The following is a 22,455-nucleotide window of genomic DNA, read 5'->3' on the forward strand; positions in this document are numbered from 1 at the left end:
TTTTTCTCCTTACTTGTGCAATGTGAGTCATCCCACACTTTTCTCAACCTCACTATCTAGGTATGCTGGTGTTTGGGGGCAAGCGGTGATTGTAACACATAGTGTCATGAGTGTGGACTTCCAAGGTGACACCAGCTGTACCCTCACTCCTTTCCACTCTTTCATTCCTAGAAAAAGACAGAAATGTGAAAATTCCCAGCACGCCAAATTGAAGCACTATTTTCATTGTGTGGCATTCTCAATAATGATAATCAAACTGAGTGTGTGTCTGTGTGACTGTAACTCTATTGGTAAACATTATATGACATGAATACTATTGTACCAGCTATGAGCCTGGAGAAGCTTCCAGCTTTACTGCTCTCCATTTCCAAAAGTCTCCCTGCTCAGCATAGTGGGGAAGGTCTTCGCTCGAGTCGATTTAAACAGGCTGCAGAAGCTGGCCGAGCATGTCTACCCTGAGGCACAGTGTGGCTTTCGAGCAGAGAGATCGACCATTGACATGCTGTTCTCCCTTCGTCAGCTACAGGAGAAATGCTGCGAACAACAGATGCCCCTCTACGTTGCTTTCATTGATCTCACCAAAGCCTTTGACCTTGTCAGCAGACGTGGTCTCTTCAGACTACTAGAAAAGATCGGATGTCCACCAAAGCTACTAAGTATCATCACCTCATTCCAGGACAATATGAAAGGCACAATTCAGCATAGCGGCGCCTCATCAGACCCCTTTCCTATCCTGAGTGGCGTGAAACAGGGCTGTGTTCTCGCACCTACACTGTTTGGGATTTTCTTCTCCCTGCTGCTTTCACATGCGTTCAAGTCTTCAGAAGAAGGAATTTTCTTCCACACAAGATCAGGTGGCAGGTTGTTCAACCTTTCCCGTCTAAGAGCGAAGACCAAAGTACGGAAAGTCCTCATCAGGGAACTCCTCTTTGCTGACGATGCTGTATTAACATCTCACACTGAGGAGTGTCTGTAGAGTCTCATCGACAGGTTTGCGGCTGCCTGCAACGGATTTGGCCTAACCATCAGCGTCAAGAAAACGGACATCATGGGACAGGACGTCAGAAATGCTCCATCCATCAATATCGGCAAGCACACTCTGGAAGTGACTCAAGAGTTCACCTACCTAGGTTCAACTATCACCAGTAACCTGTCTCTCAATGCAGAAATCAACAAGCGCGTGGGAAAGGCTTCCACTGCTATGTCCAGACTGGCCAAGAGAGTGTGGGAAAATGGCGCATTGACACGGAACACAAAAGTCCGAGTGTATTAAGCCTGTGTCCTCAGTACCTTGCACTGCGGCAGCGAGGCCTGGACAACGTATGTCAGCCAAGAGCGACGTCTCAATTCATTCCATCTTCGCTGCCTCCGGAGAATCCTTGGCATGACCGTATCTCCAACACAGAAGTCCTCGAGGCGGCCAACATCCCCAGCTTATACACCCTACTGAGTCAGCGGCACTTGAGATGGCTTGGCCAGGTGAGCCGCATGGAAGATGGCAGGATCCCCAAGGACACATTGTACAGCGAGCTCGCCACTGGTATCAGACCCACTGGCCGTCCATGTCTCCGCTTTAAAGACGTCTGCAAACGTGACATGAAGTCCTGTGACATTGATCACAAGTCGTGGGAGTCAGTTGCCAGCGATCGCCAGAGCTGGCGGGCAGCCATAAAGGCGGGGCGAAAGTGTGGCGAGTCGAAGAGACTTAGCAATTGGCAGGAAAAAGTCAGAAGCGCAAGGAGAGAGCCAACTGCATAACAGTCCTGACAACCAATTTTTTCTGCAGCACCTGTGGAAGAGTCTGTCACTCTAGAATTGGCCTTTATAGCCACTCCAGGCGCTGCTTCACAAACCACTGACCACCTCCAGGCGCTTACCCATTGTCTCTCGAGATAAGGAGGCCAAAGAAGAAAGAATTTCCAAAAGTCACCAGAATGGTTTTATTAAATTGGCCATGAGATTATTTTCTTTTCCATATTGTTGCACTGCTCCTGCTGATGAAATACCATTTCATCCTGCAAGTTTTAGGATAATATTCAAATACAGAAAGTAGATACATCAGTAACAATTTCATGAGCTGTGCATTTTCAGTGGTACACTGCACGTATCCATTAATTGGCATCACCCTGCTTAGCTGACACATCAGAAATAACTGTCTGTCAATCCCTTGAATTTAAAATTCTCATCCTTGGTTTAAATACCTCCATGACTTCACCCCTCCCTATCTCTGTAACCTCCTCCAGCCCTACAACCCTTCAAAATCTCTGTATTCCACCAATTCTGGTCTTATGTACAATCATGATTTCCATTGCCCCACCATTGGCAATCTAGGCCTTAAGCTCTGGAATTTCCTCCCTAACTTCTCCACCCCTCTCTCTCCTCCTTTAAGATGATCCTTAAAACTAACATTCTGACCAATCTTTTCATCACCTGGCCTAATATCTCTTTATGTAGCTCAGTGTCAAATTTTGTCACTAACGCACCTGTGAAGCGCCTTGGGTTTTTCACTATACTAAAGACACTGTATAAATGTAAGTTGTTTGAGAATGGTGCTGTGCATATAGATTTGCTTCTTCTTTGGCCTGCTTGTCTCGAGAGACAATGGGTAAGTGCCTAGAGGTGGTCAGTGGTTTGTGGAACAGCGCCTGGAGTGGCTATAAAGGCCAATTCTAGAGTGACAGACTCTTCCACAGGCGCGGCAGATAAAATTGGTTGTCGGGGTGTTACATAGTTAGCTCTCTCCTTGCATTTCTGTCTTTTTTCCTGCCAACTGCTAAGTCTCTTTGACCCGCCACTCTTTAGCCCCGCCTTTATGGCTGTCCGCCAGCTCTGGCGATCGCTGGCAACTGACTCCCACGACTTGTGATCAATGTCACAGGACTTCATGTTGTGCTTGCAGACGTCTTTAAAGCGGAGACATGGATGGCTGGTGGGTCTGATACCAATGACGAGCTCGCTGTACAATACGTCCTTGGGGATCCTGCCATCTTCCATGCGGCTCACATGGCCAAGCCATCTCAAGCGCCGCTGGCTCAGTAGGGTGTATATGCTGGGGATGTTGGCTGCCTCGAGGACTTCTACGTTGGAGATACGGTCCTGCCACCTGATGCCAAAGATTCTCTGGAGGCGGCGAAGATGGAATGAGTTGAGACGTCGCTCTTGGCTGACATACATTGTCCAGGCCTCGCTGCCGTAGAGCAAGGTTTGCTAATGCATTCATAATCATAGTTTTTGCAAACATAAACAGCCTCAATCTTGTTAAGCATTCATTTCTCTGTTTTTCATTCCTGTACTGCACTGCTTAATATCTTCAAAATGGCCTGCATGAGGAAACAGAGAAGGTTGGGAAGTTTGGAAGAGCTACTTCTAGCAGGTACTTATTGAACACATTAATAAAGTTGACTTACCATAGCAGAATTCTTGAGTTTTACAATTTTCTTCCTCATATCCTGCTACCTGCTCTGGATAATGGAGATAGCATTCACATTCTGTGAAATTTCTTCCCATTCTGATGCACAGTGGCCTGGCCACCAGGTGCTATTTAAATGGTTTAAGTTGTTGGTTGGTACTGTTGAAAGGCACTGATCATGACAATTGATCCTGTTGTGTGATTGCTCTGGCATGAGTTTGCAAGTTAGGAAACATTAAAATTGTGGTTTCAAGAGCAGACCTACTTTTGGTGGAAAAGCTTTAAAATGCAAAAAAAACCAGCATTTTCTAGCCTTAAAAGGCATCACCAGCATAACTGCCTTCAGTTCAAATCTACACTTGTGTAGCCATCTGAGATCAGTGATGTGCAGGAATGACACAACTTGACACAAATGTTACAAAATATTAGCAAATTTAAAGTATTTACTTAGTACTGTAAGTTAGGCTTGTGCTGTTCAATGTAGCAAAACCATGTGAAATATTCATGAAACCATGACCAACAGGATCACAAAACTCAATTTTCTTCTAGTTTTCTCTCCATCTCTCTTTAAGGCACTGCCTCTTGGCCATGGGATGTTTGTGTGGATGTAGGCAACCTTGTGATACCTCACTGAAATGATAATCCTTTCTCTATGAATCTAGATAGCGAGGGCTGGATTTTCAAAGCCCATTGTGAGCAGAAGTAGGTGCGAGCGCGATTTGAAGATCGTATTCTTGGAGGTTGGCATGAGGTCCGGGATGCGAAGCTATTTTTAAAGGGACATTGAGAGGGAGGGAGCAGCAAGCCCTTTTGCATCCAATTAATTGCCTGTTGAGCTCACTGTGGAGCTCATTAACAGGCTTGTCAGCAGTAGTTTGTGATTTTCAAAGTAAGGGCACAGGGAGAACGCCATGTCTGGACCACGGCAGGGTGTAGAAGATGTGAACCAAACGGAGGGCCATGAGGGCTATGGGAAGGGCTGATTAACATGATGCAAAAGCCCAAAATAAAGCTCAGCTGCTCTAAAGGTGCCATAGGGTAGCCACTGCAGCTGTAAGACTTGCTTTGCTCAGTAGTGAGTGGTAGGCACCTGGAGAGGGACATGAGGCCGCTGGCGTCACTTGGGCAGCTGGGGTTTGACAGGGAAAAGCCTGGTGAATGCACAAAGCCCAGCTGAGGGAGTTCAGATGGGAACAACTACTCTGACATTGGACAGAGCAGCCAGGATGAGCTGTGGCAGATGCAACCTCCTGGACAGGAGGAGGCCAGAGGAGCTACAAGGGAAGAAAGCGCTATCCAAGACACTAGGTCTACTGCCCAAGAATCAGCTACCTGCAAATGACAGAGCACCAGTGCCAGTAGAGGCTGTGCCTATCCAGGCAGATGGTCTCAGACCTTCGTTCTCTGATCCACAATAACCCGAGGCCTTGTGGTCCCCATGGCAGTCCCTTACCTGCAGCTATCAAGGTCTCCATCTCCCTGAATTTCTGTGCAACAGGGTCGTTCCAGGGATCAGATGTGGACCTAGATGGCATCTCATAATCGGCCGCTCATCACACCATCAGGCAGGTCACGGGTGTCATATTCAGGAGGGCAGTGAACTATGTTCACTTTGACACAGATGGACCTGCGCTGGCACAGAGGGCAGTGGGTTTCGCTTCCATTGTTGGATTCCCCTGGGTGCAGGGCATTACAGATTGCACCCATGTGGCCATCAAGGCACCCAGTGACTAGCCAGTGAGATCCATCAACAGGAAGAGCTTCCACTCCCTCAACATCTGACTGGTCTGCAACCACAACAAAAGATTCCTCCTTGCGTGCCCTCACTTTCCTGGCTGCCATGACTCCTTCATCCTCCTTCAGTCCAGGCTGCTCGGATCTTCACTCCATCCCCCAAAATATGTGGATGGATCTCAGGGGACAAGGGAAATATGATGAAGAGATGGCTTCTGACCCCCACACCCTCCCCCACCATGGGAGCCCCAGACAGAGGCACAGAGACAGTACAACCAATGCCACCTGCTCAGCAGGGCAACCACTGAGCAGGCCTTCGGGCCTCTGAAGAAGCAGTTTTGGTGCCTGGACTGGTTGGGCGGTGCCCTCCTGCAAGGGTCTCTGTCATTGTGGTGGTCTGCTGCACTCTCCATAACATGGCCTTCCAGAGAGGTATGGACTTTGAGGACAGTGAGCCCTAGAAGGAGACAGCTCATCGGGGAAGAGCAGGAGGTAAGAGAGGAGGATGTAGAGGAGGATAACACTGAACAGAGAGGTGCCCCTGCTACACAAAGAGGTGGCCTCCTCCTTCCACCCTCCAGGAAGAGGACCCCCTTCCTCTCCCTCACGGACTCCACCTTTAGATCCAGTTTGGCATAGATAAAGCGAGGTTCTTCCCTGCCCCTAGTGCCAGGCCCTAGCTCCCTTGTGACTTCTCGCTTCCCTCTGGTGCAGTGGAAGGGTTTGGCAGAAACCACAGATCTCTCCCTTAGGTCAACCAAAGGCTCAGTGATGGCTGCCATGGGGTGCTTACATGAGTCCCAGACATCATCCAACCCACATCCATTCCCGGCCCCACTGGTTCTAAGTGGACAGGAAACCTGTTGCCATACCAATTAAGGGCTTCCTCATTTGAAAATCTGTAGCTGAATCAGTTTCCGACCGGAGGCTGGTTTCTGACCCAAAACCAGACTCAGCACCTGTTTTCTGTCTCCACAATGAATATCCAGGCCTTGATTGTCTCCAGACTATTAAACCAGAGAAAACCACTTGATTTCATTTAGCGGTCTTTACAAATTATTATAGTAACATGATCTAAAGCTTTCAGAAAAAAATTGTTAAATAGGAAGACTATCTTAAAATTAATGCTTCAATAGGCAAGATCAGTCATTTTTACAATCCGCTTTGGGGAAAAATTGTATACCTTTGGGCTCTGAAATAATATGAGTCATTCTTTCTTATCAATTTGAACCAAACTTGCTTTAAGAAAATAATTAAATATACACAGCACATATTTAAACACAAATACTAATCCAGGTCAGTAGATAAGAGTACTCACTGGCCAAAATTCTAAACAACATTTTTAATAGAGTAGAGTTTTAGTAGACTTGCAGGTTAATGACATTCTTACTCATTATCTAAAAGGTTTACAAATACCAAGATGCAAACAGTTCATTAAAAGCACTGAAACCTGTGCCAGTACTTACGTTGTAAATGCATTGTTTTGCTTTGCTCCAAGGTAGTGTGAATAAAGATTAAACATTCCAATCATGAAGGCTACAAAAACCATGATGAATATGACCATGAATTTGAATATGTCTTTCACTGTTCTTCCTAGGGATATTTGTAAAGGCCCAAAGCTTTCATTAGCAGGAAGAATGTATGCAATTCTAGAGAAGCTCATCACAACTGCTATTGCATAGAGGCCTTCTGATATAAGTTGGGGATCAGATGGAAGCCATTTCATTCGAGCTGGAAGAAATATTTAAAATACAGAACATTAATTCTGCTACATGTCTTCTTGATATAAAGCTGATTCAAACATACCCTAGAACCTTCACTTATGCCGTTGTTTCTTATAAATTCAAATCACCATCTGAAGTCAAATCACCTTTTTTTTAAACTTTTGATGAAGTTGCAAACACACACACACAGACACACACACAGCAACTTATATCTGAACATTTGTCACACAGATACAGTAAATCATTCCAACACAGCTGCATGATGTATATTCAGTTGTTACTAATAGTCACATGTTTGTCACTTTTGGGTAAGTTGTGAAAACCTGTGCTCAAGAGGACCGTGGGTCAGAGGTAAGGCTACAATACTGTCACAGTGATTCACAAAAGAGCTCTCCCTTTGAACACTGCTCCCCACTGGAAACACAGAATCAGTGAACTTGCTGTGACATGTGTTCCTTAAATTTATAGCTGAAGACTACTTCTCTGAATTCATAATAAGGTGGAACATAAAAGAGAATAATTCCTGTTTGGAAGATAGTCCAGAAATTACAAGCTATCAGCTGCCTTTCAAGAAGTCACACTAGATGTTCTTGGCTATGACAGCATTGTGAAAGTTGGGGATGAAACTGGAGGCCTCCTCCAAGCACATAGTCATCAAGTACAGGAGCAGTCCATTTGGCTCATCATGTCTGTGCCTGTTCTTTGAAAAAGCTATGCAATTAGTTCCACTCCCTTGCTCTCTCCCCTTGCCTTGCAAATTTTCCCCTCTTAGATCTTATCCAATTCCACTTTTATTCAATACTTTGAAATTCAGATGGCTTTTCACTACATATTGCATTCAACAAACAATTACAATTCTAACAGATTGGAAGGAAAATGGAGTTGTGACTCCTCTCAACACTGGGGTGTTGGATAAAAAGCATGGCCCAAATGGAGAAAGGAGGTGAAAATAGCCTCTGTAGTGCCCATTTTTGGGTGCTGCAGGCCTCTAAAACTAGTAAAATTATGTCCATGACATGCGCGCACACTGCCAATGGGAAATGCACTGGAGGCCATATTTGTAAAGACTATTGTGCGCATGCATCTAATGGCGACACAGTGGCGGAGTGGTTAGCACCACAGCCTCACAGCTCCAGCGACCCGGGTTTGGTTCTGGGTACTGCCTGTGCAGAGTTTGCAAGTTCTCCCTGTGACCGCGTGGGTTTCTGCCGGGTGCTCTGGTTTCCTCCCACAGCCAAAGACTTGCAGTTGGATAGGTAAATTGGCCATTGTAAATTGCCCCTAGTGTAGGGAGGTGGTAGGAGAATTGAAGGAAGGTGGGGGTGTGGTAGGGAACATGGGATTAAGGTAGGATTAGTATAAATGGGTGGTTGATAGTTGGCACAGTGCTGTATCACTCTATGACCATCAACCAGATGCAGAGCAGATAGATCATGATGTCAATCAAAGTGCAATGTTGATTTACTGTTAGCACTGTCATTTTGGAGCTCTATGCTCCAGCCTACCCCCTCTCTTAACCTTGCACAACTGAACACATGTTCACTGATATGAAGAATTCCACCCACCAGCACTATTTAAAGGGACCATCAACTATTTGCAGTAAATTGCTTGATTATTTCTTCTAGCTGTTGCTGAAATTCTATGCATTTTGGGTGCTTTGCCATACTTCCTTAATATTTTAACAGTCTACGGGAAGTGGTCTGGCTGGTGCTGAAGTACTTTTAGTGACTTAAATGTTGTGCACAAACTAGTTGTTTCGAGAAATAGATGGCCGAGTAGGGCTTCCCCTTCGTAATTGAGCATGGCTGGGAGAATTAGAATTAGAATATTACAGCGCAGTACAGGCCCTTCGGCCCTCGATGTTGCGCCGATCATCTGACCTACACTATTCCATTTACATCCATATGTCTATCCAATGACCACTTAAATGCCCTTAAAGTTGGCGAGTCTACTACTGTTGCAGGCAGGGCGTTCCACGCCCCTACTACTCTCTGCGTAAAGAAACTACCTCTGACATCTGTCCTATATCTTTCACCCCTCAACTTAAAGCTATGTCCCCTCGTGTTTGCCATCCTCATCCGAGGAAAAAGACTCTCACTATCCACCCTATCTAACCCTCTGATTATCTTGTATGTCTCTATTAAGTCACCTCTCCTCCTCCTTCTCTCTAACGAAAACAACCCCAAGTCCCTCAGCCTTTCCTCGTAAGACCTTCCTTCCATACCAGGCAACATCCTAGTAAATCTCCTCTGCACCCTTTCCAAAGCTTCGACATCCTTCCTATAATGCGGTGACCAGAACTGCACGCAATACTCCAGGTGCGGCCTCACCAGAGTTTTGTACAGCTGCATCATGACCCCGTGGCTCTGAAACTCGATCCCCCTACTAATAAAGGCTAACACACCATATGCCTTCTTAACAGCCCTATTAACCTGGGTAGCAACTTTCAGGGATTTATGTACCTGGATACCAAGATCTCTCTGCTCATCTACACTACCAAGAATCTTCCCATTAGCCCAGTACTCTGCATTGCTGTTACTCCTTCCAAAGTGAATCACCTCACACTTCTCCGCATTAAACTCCATTTGCCATCTCTCAGCCCAGCTCTGCAGCCTATCTATGTCCCTCTGTACCCTACAACACCCTTCAACACTATCCACAACTCCACCGACCTTCGTGTCATCCGCAAATTTACTAACCCACCCTTCTACACCCTCATCCAGGTCGTTTATAAAAATGACAAACAGCAGTGGCCCCAAAACAGAACCTTGCGGTACACCACTAGTAACTAAACTCCAGGATGAACATTTGCCATCAACCACCACCCTCTGTCTTCTTTCAGCTAGCCAATTTCTGATCCAAAGCTCTAAATCACCTTCAACCCCATACTTGCGTATTTTCTGCAATAGCCTACCGTGGGGAACCTTATCAAACGCCTTACTGAAATCCATATACACCACATCCACGGCTTTACCCTCATCCACCTGTTTGGTCACCTTCTCGAAAAACTCAATAAGGTTTGTGAGGCACGACCTACCTTTCACAAAACCGTGCTGACTATCGCAAATGAACTTATTCTTTTCAAGATGATTATAAATCCTGTCTCTTATAACCTTTTCCAACATTTTACCCACAACCGAAGTAAGGCTCACAGGTCTATAATTACCAGGGCTGTCTCTACTCCCCTTCTTGAACAAGGGGACAACATTTGCTATCCTCCAGTCCTCCGGCACTACTCCTGTCGACAATGACGACTTGAAGATCAACAACAACGGCTCTGCAATCTCCTCCCTGGCTTCCCAGAGAATCCTAGGATAAATCCCATCTGGCCCAGGGGACTTATCTATTTTCACTCTTTCCAAAATTGCTAACACCTCCTCCTTGTGAATCTCAATCCCATCTAGCCTAGTAGCCTGAATCTCAGTATTCTCCTCGGCAACATTTTCTTTCTCTACTGTAAATACTGACGAAAAATATTCATTTAACGCTTCCCCTATCTCCTCTGATTCCGCACACAACTTCCCACTACTATCCTTGATTGGCCCTGTTCTAACTCTTATCATTCGTTTATTCCTGATATACCTATAGAAAGCCTTAGGGTTTTCTTTGATCCTATCCGCCAATGACTTCTCGTGTCCTCTCCTTGCTCTTCTTAGCCCTCCCTTTAGATCCTTCCTGGCTAGCTTGTAACTCTCAAGCGCCCTAACTGAGCCTTCACGTCTCATCCTAACATAAGCCGCCCTCTTCCTCTTGACAAGCGCTTCAACTTCTTGAGTAAACCACGGCTCCCTTGCTCGACAACTTCCTCCCTGCCTGACAGGTACATACTTATCAAGGACACGCATTAGCTGCTCCTTGAATAAGCTCCACATTTCGTTTGTGCCCATCCCCTGCAGTTTCCTTCCCCATCCTACACATCCTAAATCTTGCCTAATCGCGTCATAATTTCCTTTCCCCCAGCTATAATTCTTGCCCTGCGGTATATACCTGTCCCTGCCCATCGCTAAGGTAAACCTAACCGAATTGTGATCACTATCGCCAAAGTGCTCACCTACATCTAAATCGAACACCTGGCCGGGTTCATTACCCAGTACCAAATCCAATGTGGCATCGCCCCTGGTTGGCCTGTCCACATACTGTGTCAGAAAACCCTCCTGCACACACTGGACAAAAACAGACCCATCTAAAGTACTCGAACTATAGTATTTCCAGTCAATATTTGGAAAGTTAAAGTCCCCCATAACCACTACCCTGTTACTCTCGCTCCTGTCGAGAATCATCTTCGCTATCCTTTCCTCTACATCTCTGGAACTATTCGGAGGTCTATAGAAAACTCCCAACAGGGTGACCTCTCCTCTCCTGTTTCTAACCTCGGCCCATACTACCTCAGTAGACGAGTCCTCAAACGTCCTTTCTGCCGCTGTAATACTTTCCTTGATTAACAATGCCACACCCCCCCCTCTTTTACCCTCTTCTCTGTTCTTTCTGAAACATCTAAATCCCGGAACCTGCAACATCCATTCCTGCCCCTGAGCAGAATGAGCAGAGGCCACACAGAGCGGGACAAGCTGCTACAAGAGGGAAGATGAGATGGGGTCTCTGCGATGCCCCTTCCCAGCACTCTCTCCTCCATGCAGTTATGCCTCTCCCCTTCCAATTAATTCCTGTTGACTCCTGTTGAGCACCACCTTCTCCTGCAAGAGAGAGGAATGTGTGTCATGTGGCTGCCATCTCAACCCGTGAGATGTGGGTTTGAGATTTGCAACAGTGCTATGTGTGTGCGGTGAGGTGAAGCACAAAATGTTAGGTATGAATCCTGATTGATAGAGATTGTTGGTAGGTGAGTGAAATGGGTGTAGGAAATTGAGCAGTGGACGAGACTAGTGATGCAGTTAGTGGGATATAGCAGTTGGAGAGGCATGCATTGACCTTGATAACTTGTGTGAGATCATTAAACTTCTTCTTGCACTGCGTTCAAGTCCTTGAGGCTACACACTTGGCATTGACCTCGCCATTATCTACTGCCATTGCCTTCTGAGTGTGTGTCTGGAGGATCTCCTGCCCCCCTGTGGATACAGGACATCTCTCCTCCATTCCACGTCCTGCACTGAGGCCTCCAGTGTAGCATCTGAAAACCTTGAAGCCTGCTCTCTCCCATGTTGTGCCATTATTCAATGTTTTCCAAATCAGACTCACTTCCTGCATGATTGCCAGCACCTGCTCCAGCCACAATTAAACTTCTCTTTTAAGAGGTGCAGGCTAGCTTTAACTGGTGCTAGCCATTCACAATATTGGTCCCATGCTCAGGCATCCAGCCAATCAACATAACAGTTAGCACTTGATTTAAAACAGCAAGCAACAAAAAGTTAGCATGCTGCCTGCATTGCAGCCAACGGGCGCAGATTAATCACATATTGTGATCCCCACAACTGTTTTCAAGGGATTTTGAATTTAGTCCCCAGGATGGCTTTCTATTTCTTCATGCCTTGCACAAAGACCTCCTGTGCGTTATGAGAAAACCTTGGTGCAAACTCTTTCACATGGTCAAACATCCTTCAATCTTTTTCAGCACAGATTCAGTTGGAAACACCTTCCACCATTTGTTGTAGCCACAGCCCACTTACAATTTAAGAGGTGCAGACTGCCTTTAAGTAGCAGTAACTGTTGTGATAGTGTATTTGTTAGGATGTTAACTATAATCATTTAAATATATGCTTATGCTAATATGTATGTCATCATAAAAAGTGATGCAATGTCATGTGATTCAGTTCTCTTGTATAGTCAGTTAGCACGTGTAAGCTGAAGCAATGACAAGTCTCCATTAAAGCTCTGCATTCAATACCTTTATGCCTGTCCTTCAGCTTCATTTGTATTAGTCTCAGAAGAGATAATACAACACAAGCTACACACGATATTGAGCCCTTTGCTGAAGCATGCAGCCAATGACCAGCACAGGTAGCGCTGACATGCCTACAGCAATAATGTAAAAGAGCAGACAGCATCAATATATCTTGCTGCTCACAATGCAGTGAATAGGCATGGGTTAATTGTGCACTGTGAACCTTTTGGCCATTTTGGGGGGTTAACCAATTTAACCCCCATCATATCAATTTGTGAACTGAAACTATAAACGCCTGCAATAATGCCAAAAAGCAGTGCAATCCACATTGACAAGAGGGAAAATAAATAGGCTATCTATCACCTCTCTCCAAGTCCCAGATATCGAGGCACTCCAGAGGCAGGTAGCGGATTATCTGGAAAGAGGTAATGTTGACTTAACTATTTTAAGCAAACATCATTTATTTTTAGTCGAGGGATGCGACTGAGTCATTATCAAGAAGTAGGTACACTATGCTGACAGCCAAAAAGCTTATTTGGCTAAAAATTCGATAAAGTGCGTTAATGGCATGGGATCACGATGCAGGATTACCCGCACCCAGTACAGGTAATGCATGCTGCCTGCTCTTCACCATGATTGTTGCATGCAGCCCAGTGGGAAACATGCCGCTAACTGACTGCGTGTTCAGCAGGGGCTCAGGTGCATGCATGGCTGGCACAACTTACAGCTAACCTGCAATTCTTAAAGGGAAGGTGTATTCAGGCTGCAGCAGCTGGTGGAACAGTGATTGTAAGTCTTTAAGGGAAGAAAGACTTACCAATGGAGCAATAGGCCCGAGAAAGAGCTGCCAGGTTCTCTGGTGCCGTGCTGGAGGCCTTAGTCCAGAAGGTTATTGTGGCGGGAATGGAAGCAGGTGGCCAAGGAGGTGAATTCCAGGAGTCTGGCCTGAGGACCTGGTTGCAGTGGTGCGAAATGTTCAATGACTCCACATGAATGGTCAAAATCAGAGAATGCATCTTCACATGACACCTCCTACCTACTGCACCACCAACCTCACACTGCTCAATGCACCACACCCCCATTACTCAACAATCAGCAATCTCTAGCAATCAGGACTCATGCCTAACCTTCAGATGCATCACCTCACCCTCACACACTTAGCAATTCTGCAAGCATCATAGCCACATCTTGAATCTGCCACATAATTCCAGATTTTCAGCTATGGTAGGTACATAACCCAAACACATTGCAACACACTCACTGACAATTTTCTCTCTCTCTTGCAGAAAAGGTGGCACATAACAGGAGGCAGCAGCAGACAGCCAGCGGGGAACAGGCACACTCCTGGAGATGGTGCTGCGAAGTATTGGTGCTGCAGTGACTGAGGCCATTGCAATTGGCATCACTGAGAACATTCAGAACAATGGTATGTTCCTGACATATGCATCTTCTTAAATGCCACTTCACCCTTATCCTGCTATATGGCATGAAGTGTAAGCTGCAGATGGTGTGACCATGGACCTCTTGCTTTCCATTCCAGCCTTCTTCCCTTACCCCAACACCACCCTCCTGCCCCCCACACCTTCTGCATTCATGTTTTCAGATACCCAAGAACTGCCATCTGGCCAGCCTCTAGATGAAGACCCAACCAAGAACTGGCATCTGAAGAACAAGCTCCATCACTTGATCTGACACTCTCAGGCAGCAGTTCAGATACTGGCACCGTGTGGACTTTAGAGGGTAGTATAGACACTGTGAGCTGGATTTAATGGGCCCCCTGGAGACGGGCTAGGAGGTGGGGGGGCCCGTGGAATAGCGACTGGTATCAGGGGGCAGAGGGCCCATCGTTTTCCAGTCACACCACAATTAAGTCAGGGGCGGGAAAGGCTGAAGACAGCCTTCCCATCAGGAGGCCAATTGAGGCCCTTGTCGACTGTTATTAGCCACTTTAAGGGCCTCTTCCTGCGGCCGCTGGCATTAAGCCAGCAGCATGGGGTGCCTCCCCCTCGCAGGCAATCTGTGCCCCATAGAGGGTCCAGTCAGCGAACAACCCACCTCCCATAACACACACTCCCTATACTGCCGGACCTACCTTGTCGGGGTCTCCGGTGCCCCAGGCCTCCTGTAGTACCGGCAGTGACCATTGCTCCCGGTGGCGCTGCCGATACTACTGATCGGCCAGCCCTCTGATTGGTTGGCAGCTCTTGGAGGTGGGATCCCTGTCTTTATAAGGACGGGGATCCAGGCACCAGGCACAAGTGCCTGAGCACCATGGAATCGCGCTGGGTCGGGGAGCTCCGAAAGGCCGAGGCGGAGTTCCCCTTGCCTTTCCAGCTGTGTGCTGAGACCCCTGCTGGCATGTCTAAATCCAGCCAGTGAATCACCAGGCATGAGTGGCCTGCAGCAAGACCGGGGGAGAGGACAGTATGTGTGTCAGCTTTGCAGAGAGTGAGATTGCGGATGAGTTCTGCTGCAGAGGACTCAGATGAGAGTGCTGATGGAGCTGCATACAGGAAAATGATGATGGGTATCCACACAGAGATGCATGGATAAAGTTGTCAGGGCATGTTTTTTTGTGCTGTCTTTTACGTCAGGATTTTGGCCGAGAGATTTTGTGATGATCAGAAGCAGAGGGATGGAAAGGTTGGGAATTGTGAAGCTATGGTGACATGGGGATGCTTTCAGGGGAACTGGAGTCTGATGAGCCTCTCCCTGACAGCCCATGTGGAGCAATGTCATACATCCTCCTCATTTTCATCCTCCTCATCTTCTTCCACCTCATCTTCCTCATCCTCCTCCTCTTCCTCCTCCCTCTGCATATAGCTTCCCCTCTCTGCTCCCTGTGGCCCATCTCACTGGTATGCTGCAGCCCAGGAAGGAGCTGCAACTACAGCCCCAATGAGTTAAAGCAGGCTCTCTGCTCAGAGGACATCAAAGTCCACTTAACTCCTTGATAAAGACCAGCAGCACTCCCTTCTGACTCCAGCAGCTTGTGAGAGCTCCTCCAACATCACAGTATGCAGTATTTCCACTAATTCCGCAGCAGCAAAAGTCAAAAGCACCTCACCTGAACGCCCCATGCTGATACCTTTAACTGAGCTCGTGGGGGATCCCATGTGCAGATGGGAGTATTTAAGAGAGGGCATTAACAGGACCTGTGTGGTCCAAGATGGCAGGTTAGGAGCCAAATTAGTGTTTGACACTGAATGACCTCACTACAGAGTAAAAGAAAACTAAGACGCTAGGATGCGTTTTAAAAAAAGAAATAAAGTACTCTTTAAAATCTTATACTGAGGTAATTTTTAATTTCAGGTTTTGGTTTCAGATTCCTGAAAATTTAAGTGTCTGCAGCCATACAGGCTAACCTAGTAACCTAGCAAAAATTGATCAACAGGTTAAAAAATGACATTGCCACAAAAATCTCACATTTCAAATCAGCTGTGAATATAGACTTAATGGCACATGAAGATTAGAAATTACACTTAAATTGCAGTGGGACATGATTGGAAAAGAAAATGGCACATGGGTATGGTCGTGCTGAGGGGACAGAGGAAAGCAAGAGCACGCTTACACCATCTGCAGCTTTCAAATCAGAAGAGAGTGTGAGATGAGGGGTAAGTGGGATGTGAGAAGGAGGATTAGCTATGAGGATATCATCATGTTTGATGTACCAGTCCTGCCACTGGCCACAGCCTTGGTAATGGGTGAGCTAATAATGCCAACACTATTGCATGCATGGGGGTTTGGACATGCAAGTAGGCCTCTCTCCCTCCAGTTAGCCTCCTGCTGATTTCTGTTGTATGCACCTTGTCCTGCAAGAGAGAGGGAAGTGCGTCAAGGAGTGTCATGCAATGTTTGGCTGATGTGGCTGTCAGGGCAGTGTGCACAACCTATGAGAGATGGGTGTGAGCTTTGCAGCAGTGCTAAGTGTGTGAGGGTGAGGTGAAGCATATGAATGTTAGGTCTGAATCCTAATTGATACAGATTGTTGATAGTTGAGTGCTGGGGTGTGTGGTGAGTAGAGCAGTGGCTGAGGCTCGTACCAGAGTTGGTAGGATATGGAATTTGAAGATCCATTCACTGACCTTGATCACTTGTGTGAGGTCATTGAATTTCATGCGGCACTGCATCCAGGGGTTTGACACTTGGCATTGACCACCACAGATATCTGCTGCTGCTATCTTCTCATCATGTGTCTGAAGGACCTCGTGCCCCTCAGGATACAGGACTTCGCTCCTTCTTTCCACCTCCTGTGCCAAGACCTCCAGTGCAGTGTCTGAAAATGTTGGTGCATGCACTTTCCTGTGGTCAGCCATTGTTGAAGTTTCCACAGTACAATATTCAGAATGAATGCAGCACCACCAATAGCTACAGTGCACCTCCTCTTTTAAGAGGTGCAGGCTGCTTTAAGTTGTGCCAGGCAATCGAGATATTGGGCCCCCTGCAGATGCTTGCAGCCAATGAAAAGTGTGGGGAGCACTGGCTGCAGGCAACAACCATGGAAACGAGCAGGCAGCACAAAGTTGGCTTCCTGCCTGCAGTGCAATCAACAGGCGTGGATGAATCCCTGCACTCATTTTCAGGGGTTATCCAATTTAACCCTCAGAGACTTTGTGCTTGATACTTTGTCTGGAAGAAGTTGAAGATTGTGCTAGCTAATGCTTATGTTGATCTTCACACTGCAGCACCCCTCCCCACTGCCCTTTTCAGAAATACAGGGGAATCTTTAACTTGACAACTTGCTAGGAGTTAGGTGGTGGGGTAGGGGGGCATATTGCAGTAGCACCTGGCTGCTAGCTTCTTAACCCCGCCACTGCATTCGCATCAGACTTTCAGGTTTCCTGACCAATTAGATTGAGTGGGTATGATGGCAAACTGCATGAGCAGATTTCCACTTTCAGTACTTAAAGGGACACTGCCAAGGAGTGAAAGTTGCCTCAAAAATTGTGAAAGTAACCTCACAGAACAAGTACGCGAGCAAAAGCCTTTCACACAATAAAGCCAGAAAGCAGCTGTGAGGTTACAGTACTTATGGGAATTTTTGCCTGTCATTTCTTCAGCCCCCTATTTGTCATTGTGTTCTCGCCTTGCTTTCACTGGAATGTTCCAGGAAGTCTGAGAAACCCATGGACCCACTGTTAAGTTCCAAAACCCCTGTTAATGTTGCTTTTAATGAGCTATTAACATATTGAAATTAACAACCCCCCTCTTCCAAGGGGGTGCCTGCATGCAGCCTAATATGCTACAGTTAAATATGGAAGTCAGCGGGTTGGAGTTGGTTTCCCGATGCGCTGTTAATTTCAACACTTTTAAACCACGCACCCACTCCAAAACCTACTCACTTCTGCAAGTAAACATTCTCTCCATGAAATCTAAAAATTCAAGCTTTTGTTTTTCCGATGAAGAATTATCATGAAGTGGCAGGCAATGCAATTTTCTAATCATTCTTAATGCTTTTAAAATACTTATATTTATGTTTTATCCCTTTTTTGCATTTTAGGTCCTTTGCATTGTTTACCCAACCATGACCAGGAGCACACATGATGACAAAGATACAAACTGAGGAGGCCATTGGGATGTTCAGAGGAAGGGAACAGTGTCTAGGTAGGTGTCTTGAAATATTTACCCAGCACCATCCAGGATAACATCTTGTGTGTTTCACAATTTTACAATCAGGAAAGGCCTGATAGTAGATGTCCTAGAGGATGCCAGAAGTCTGAAGGTAACAGTTGATATTGAAGATCCAGCATTTGAAGAACAGAATGCAGGTGCTGTGAAAACAGCTGCCAGACAGCTGAGAGACAGTTTCATTTGGCACATCTTTACAGATAAATACATATGATTATTTGGATGTCTCAGCCTATAAAATATGTACTTCCTCTCACCAAACTCTCTATGGTCTAATTAGTACCTTTGTTCCTCAAGGCTAGCTATTATATCCTAATCCTGAGTCCCGACATCAGCAGATTTCCCATTCCCCGTTGGTTTACAAGGGAATCAAACATCAAGCAGTCCTTACATCAAATATTCCATGATTTATTACAAATATTTACAAATTACTTGGTTTGTCACCATGCATACCCTTTGTGACCCTTTTCTCTGTTCTGTTATAACAATTTTTTCTATGTGCAACCTAAGGTTTGCAGTCTGTGAGGCAGATGGCTGCTGCAAAATATGATGAGCCTTTTTGTATGGAGGTTGGCCTTCTCTGAGGGCTGCTAACTCCTGGGATGGACATGGTTCAGGCTGACTCTTTGACATGGGCTCCCTGGCAACCTGGTCCTGTATAAAGACATCTGTTGGAGCTGATGGATTGCTCCTCTGTGTTGCTGCAATGAGGGGGAGCAGCTTCTGAGTGTGAGCACCAGTTTCACTATTGGCTTCTGGGAACAGGGTTTGAGTTACCAGTGATTAGTGAGAGAATTGACTTCACAGAATCAGAAACATTCTTCAATCCATGAGAGTGGGTCAACTAAATATCCTTCAGCCCATTTGAAATGTTGCAATGTATACTTTTTAATCTAGTTAATATAGACCTCCAGAACCTAGGATGTGAAACTTTGATGTGCTAGTATGCATTCTAGGATGTGAGACACTTTACATAACTGCTGCCAAGTGACCTTTCTTTCTGGGACAAGGCACATGGTACCATGTGCTACTCTAAAGGGCAATGCTTAACTATTTTTCAAGGGGATGCCCATGTACTTCTCTGTGATTCAGCTATCTGCCCTGACATTAATCTGAAAACATTATTTTTCTGACTTCTTTTGACGCTGCAAAGTAGTCCCACTCACAGCCACAGTCACATTCTTCCACATGGGCAGCGTTTCTATGTGCAATGGCTTCTTCCCTTGTGCTTCAACTATTTCAGCTGCCCTTTTCTCTAATTTGGGTGAGCAGCACTTTCACATTAGCTTCTGACAACTTAGGCGCTTGACTCTTTTCTTCTTTAGATGAAGCCCTTTCAGTACCTCTTCCAAGACACTGCTCAGCCCTGAAGTTGTAGAGACCCCGACTCTGCTCTGCTCTTGCCTGAACTTTCCAGTCTGGCCCAGGAGATCTGACCACCTGCTGGGGTGCCTGCCACGCTTGTCCCGCTAGCATTATTTAAATAGGTTGACCCCAAGTTTTCTGACAGGATCAGCCTCCTTTAAAGTGCCTCTCCACTGCATTTGCACTGCTGCAACAGGGACACATGCATTCCCAGGCCAAAATATCTTAATGTTTAGAAGCTAGCATCAACATCACTTATCTATGTTGGCATACAAATAATCCCTTCACTTCAACTTCATACAAGTGGCAAGCTTTGATTTTAAATATTCGCTTTTTTATAAAATATTTGTATGAATTTCTTTCCTTAGCCAATTTAGTATTCAAATAACAGAATTATGATGGAATATATAATATTCATATAATTAATATAGTAATATATTAACAAGCACTGAATTTGATGTTAAATCAATCACAATTAACATGGCAATAGAGCTTGGTGTATCATGGATTTACTCCCAGTTAAAGAAAGTTTATCATTGTAATAATGACAAGTTATTTTTTGTACTGAGATTGTGAACTCATCATCTGAGGAATTACATGATCTGCCATTCTAAGAAACCATGCTGTGGGATTTTAGCATATACAATGCACATTGCACCTAGCTTTCACCTGGAAATTTGAACCAATCTTAGTTCTATGCTTAGCGCAAGTTCAATTTTCAATTAGTGGGATTTGGTTAAACAATAAAAGTTCTAACTACTTGGGTCAGATTTTCAAAGTGCTTTTGGGGTGAGCACAGGTGTGGGTGCGGATTGAAGGCTGCATTCCCCAAAGGTCTCTCTAGATCCTGACACCTCAGGACGCACTTCAATTTTCAAAGTGATGGCAGGCGGGAGGGAGTCGGGAACCCACTCCCTGCCTGTTAATGGCTTGTTAACCTTCTTGAGGAGCTTGTTAACGGGCCAAAGGGCAAGAATGCAATTATCAATTGCCAAATTGGTGAACCTGAACATGCTGTCGGGTTCAATGCAGGGAGAAGTTAAAGCTTTTTAATAAGGTGAAAAGCCTTGAGACCTGGGAGATCTTGCACCAGATCGTGTGCATTAACTCTCATTTGACCATATGACAACTTTCCTCCGTGGTTAGGCTGCTTTCTTCTCAAAGGCAGTGGCAGGCCCCATCATGGCTGTCATCAGCATCACGTGAGCAATGTAGATGAGGCACAGGGTCGGGAGCCAAAAATTATCCGGGTGTCGGGTTTCCGACCTGATATTGAAAATCAAGTCCCTTTTTTTTTGAATGCTACTGAGCACATTAATCAGCAAAATAATGACTGATAGCAAAATGCATCAAACTAACCAAAGGTGTAGTACTCTATTTCTGTTGGAAGAGTCACATTAACTAAATCCATTTTGATTTTTTCATCCACAAAATTCTGTGCCTTGGAGGCATGCCAAAATGCCATAAATCGTGCTATGAATGATGCTGCAAAGATGGCTAACATTCCAAAGTCTAATAGGTTCCATAGTTCCAGTAAATATTCCCTCGGGCCTTGTGACCACATTTTTTTACATTCTGACCAGATCATCCCTGTGGAAAGGAAAATAAAAGATTAACTTTTCTCATTTACACATTACTAAATATCTGATTGTGTTAGGTGCTGGATGTATCCATGCACCTCATAGATACTATTACCAACAGTTCACATGTAAATGGAGACTCTCAATAACTGTTGAAAACATTTGTAACATACAGAAAATTAACCACCAGTAATGAATGCCATTTCATCTTAGATATTTTGAACTTTGATTAATTTTAATAACTCTTCACTTATGTTTAAGTCGCTGCAGTTCCTACGTCTAAATCATGTGGGTTCATTGGCAGATTATGGAACAGCCTAATGACATGAGGATATTTTTAGCAGTGATGCAAAATAAACGGCATTTCCTCCAACACAAACAGAACTCCTTGCCTTACATGAAAGTCCATATTGCAGGGATACTCAGAAATACTCAGTGATGGTGTCGGCATGCTTCACTTTGAGCTGCAATTCATTTTCTTACCTTCCTGGGAAAATGAAATTAAGAATGGTCAACAGAATTCTGCTTGCGCCTTACCCTCCAGTTCAAAATGGGCTAGTTTTAAGAGAACAAGAGTTATATTAAGAAACAATAGACAATAATTAAAGCTATATAATTTGGGCACCTGAAGGGACACCGTTTACTTCAACATCCGTCAACTGTTCTGTGACCCCAGACCGAAATCTAAGCGAGATTTTAGGGAGAATAGTTGTAGGCTATAATGCGGCAAAGATTATTCTGATATCAAGTCTTGGAAGAGCCAAAACCTCATCCAGTTGAATGTCAGCAAAACTGATGGAACTTCCAGCAACACCGCCACGCCTCTGTCATCAAACTTCCTGGCTGTCATCTGGTGCCAAGTCAGGAATTGCAATAGTTTGGTGTCTTGCTTGACCTCAAATTCAGTCGTTTCCCCCACACTTGCTCTAATATCAAAAGTGCTTTCTTCATTCCCTGCAATATTGCCTGCCTCTGCTTCTATCTCTCCTATCCTGCAGCTAAAACCCTTTGTCCATATCTTCATCATTTCAAAGCTTGACTTCTCCAACTCTGTTTTACCTGGTTTCCCTCCATCAACCTTTCACAAGCCTGAACTCATTCAAATGCCTCAACCGCCATCCCCATTTTCACTATCCCATCATGCCATCGTCTCCACTGAATTCTTGTGTTAATTTC

At 45.4% G+C, this 22,455-nt stretch overlaps 1 protein-coding gene across 2 annotated transcripts in view; it reads right to left on the bottom strand.

Moving 5' to 3' along the window:
* Positions 1 to 22,455, bottom strand: part of LOC137371444 (short transient receptor potential channel 6-like) — a 204,424-nt gene that overhangs the window by 64,031 nt on the left and 117,938 nt on the right. For both annotated transcript variants that reach the window (XM_068034060.1, XM_068034059.1), the window contains exons 6-7: positions 21,059 to 21,289; positions 6,610 to 6,874 (exon numbers count right to left, since the gene is read on the bottom strand). In XM_068034060.1, the coding sequence (XP_067890161.1) occupies positions 6,610 to 6,874; positions 21,059 to 21,289 (496 nt within the window). The remainder of the gene's footprint in view (positions 1 to 6,609; positions 6,875 to 21,058; positions 21,290 to 22,455) is intronic.

This window comes from Heterodontus francisci, chromosome 6 (genome assembly GCF_036365525.1).
Source record: "Heterodontus francisci isolate sHetFra1 chromosome 6, sHetFra1.hap1, whole genome shotgun sequence".
Taxonomy (NCBI): domain Eukaryota; kingdom Metazoa; phylum Chordata; class Chondrichthyes; order Heterodontiformes; family Heterodontidae; genus Heterodontus; species Heterodontus francisci.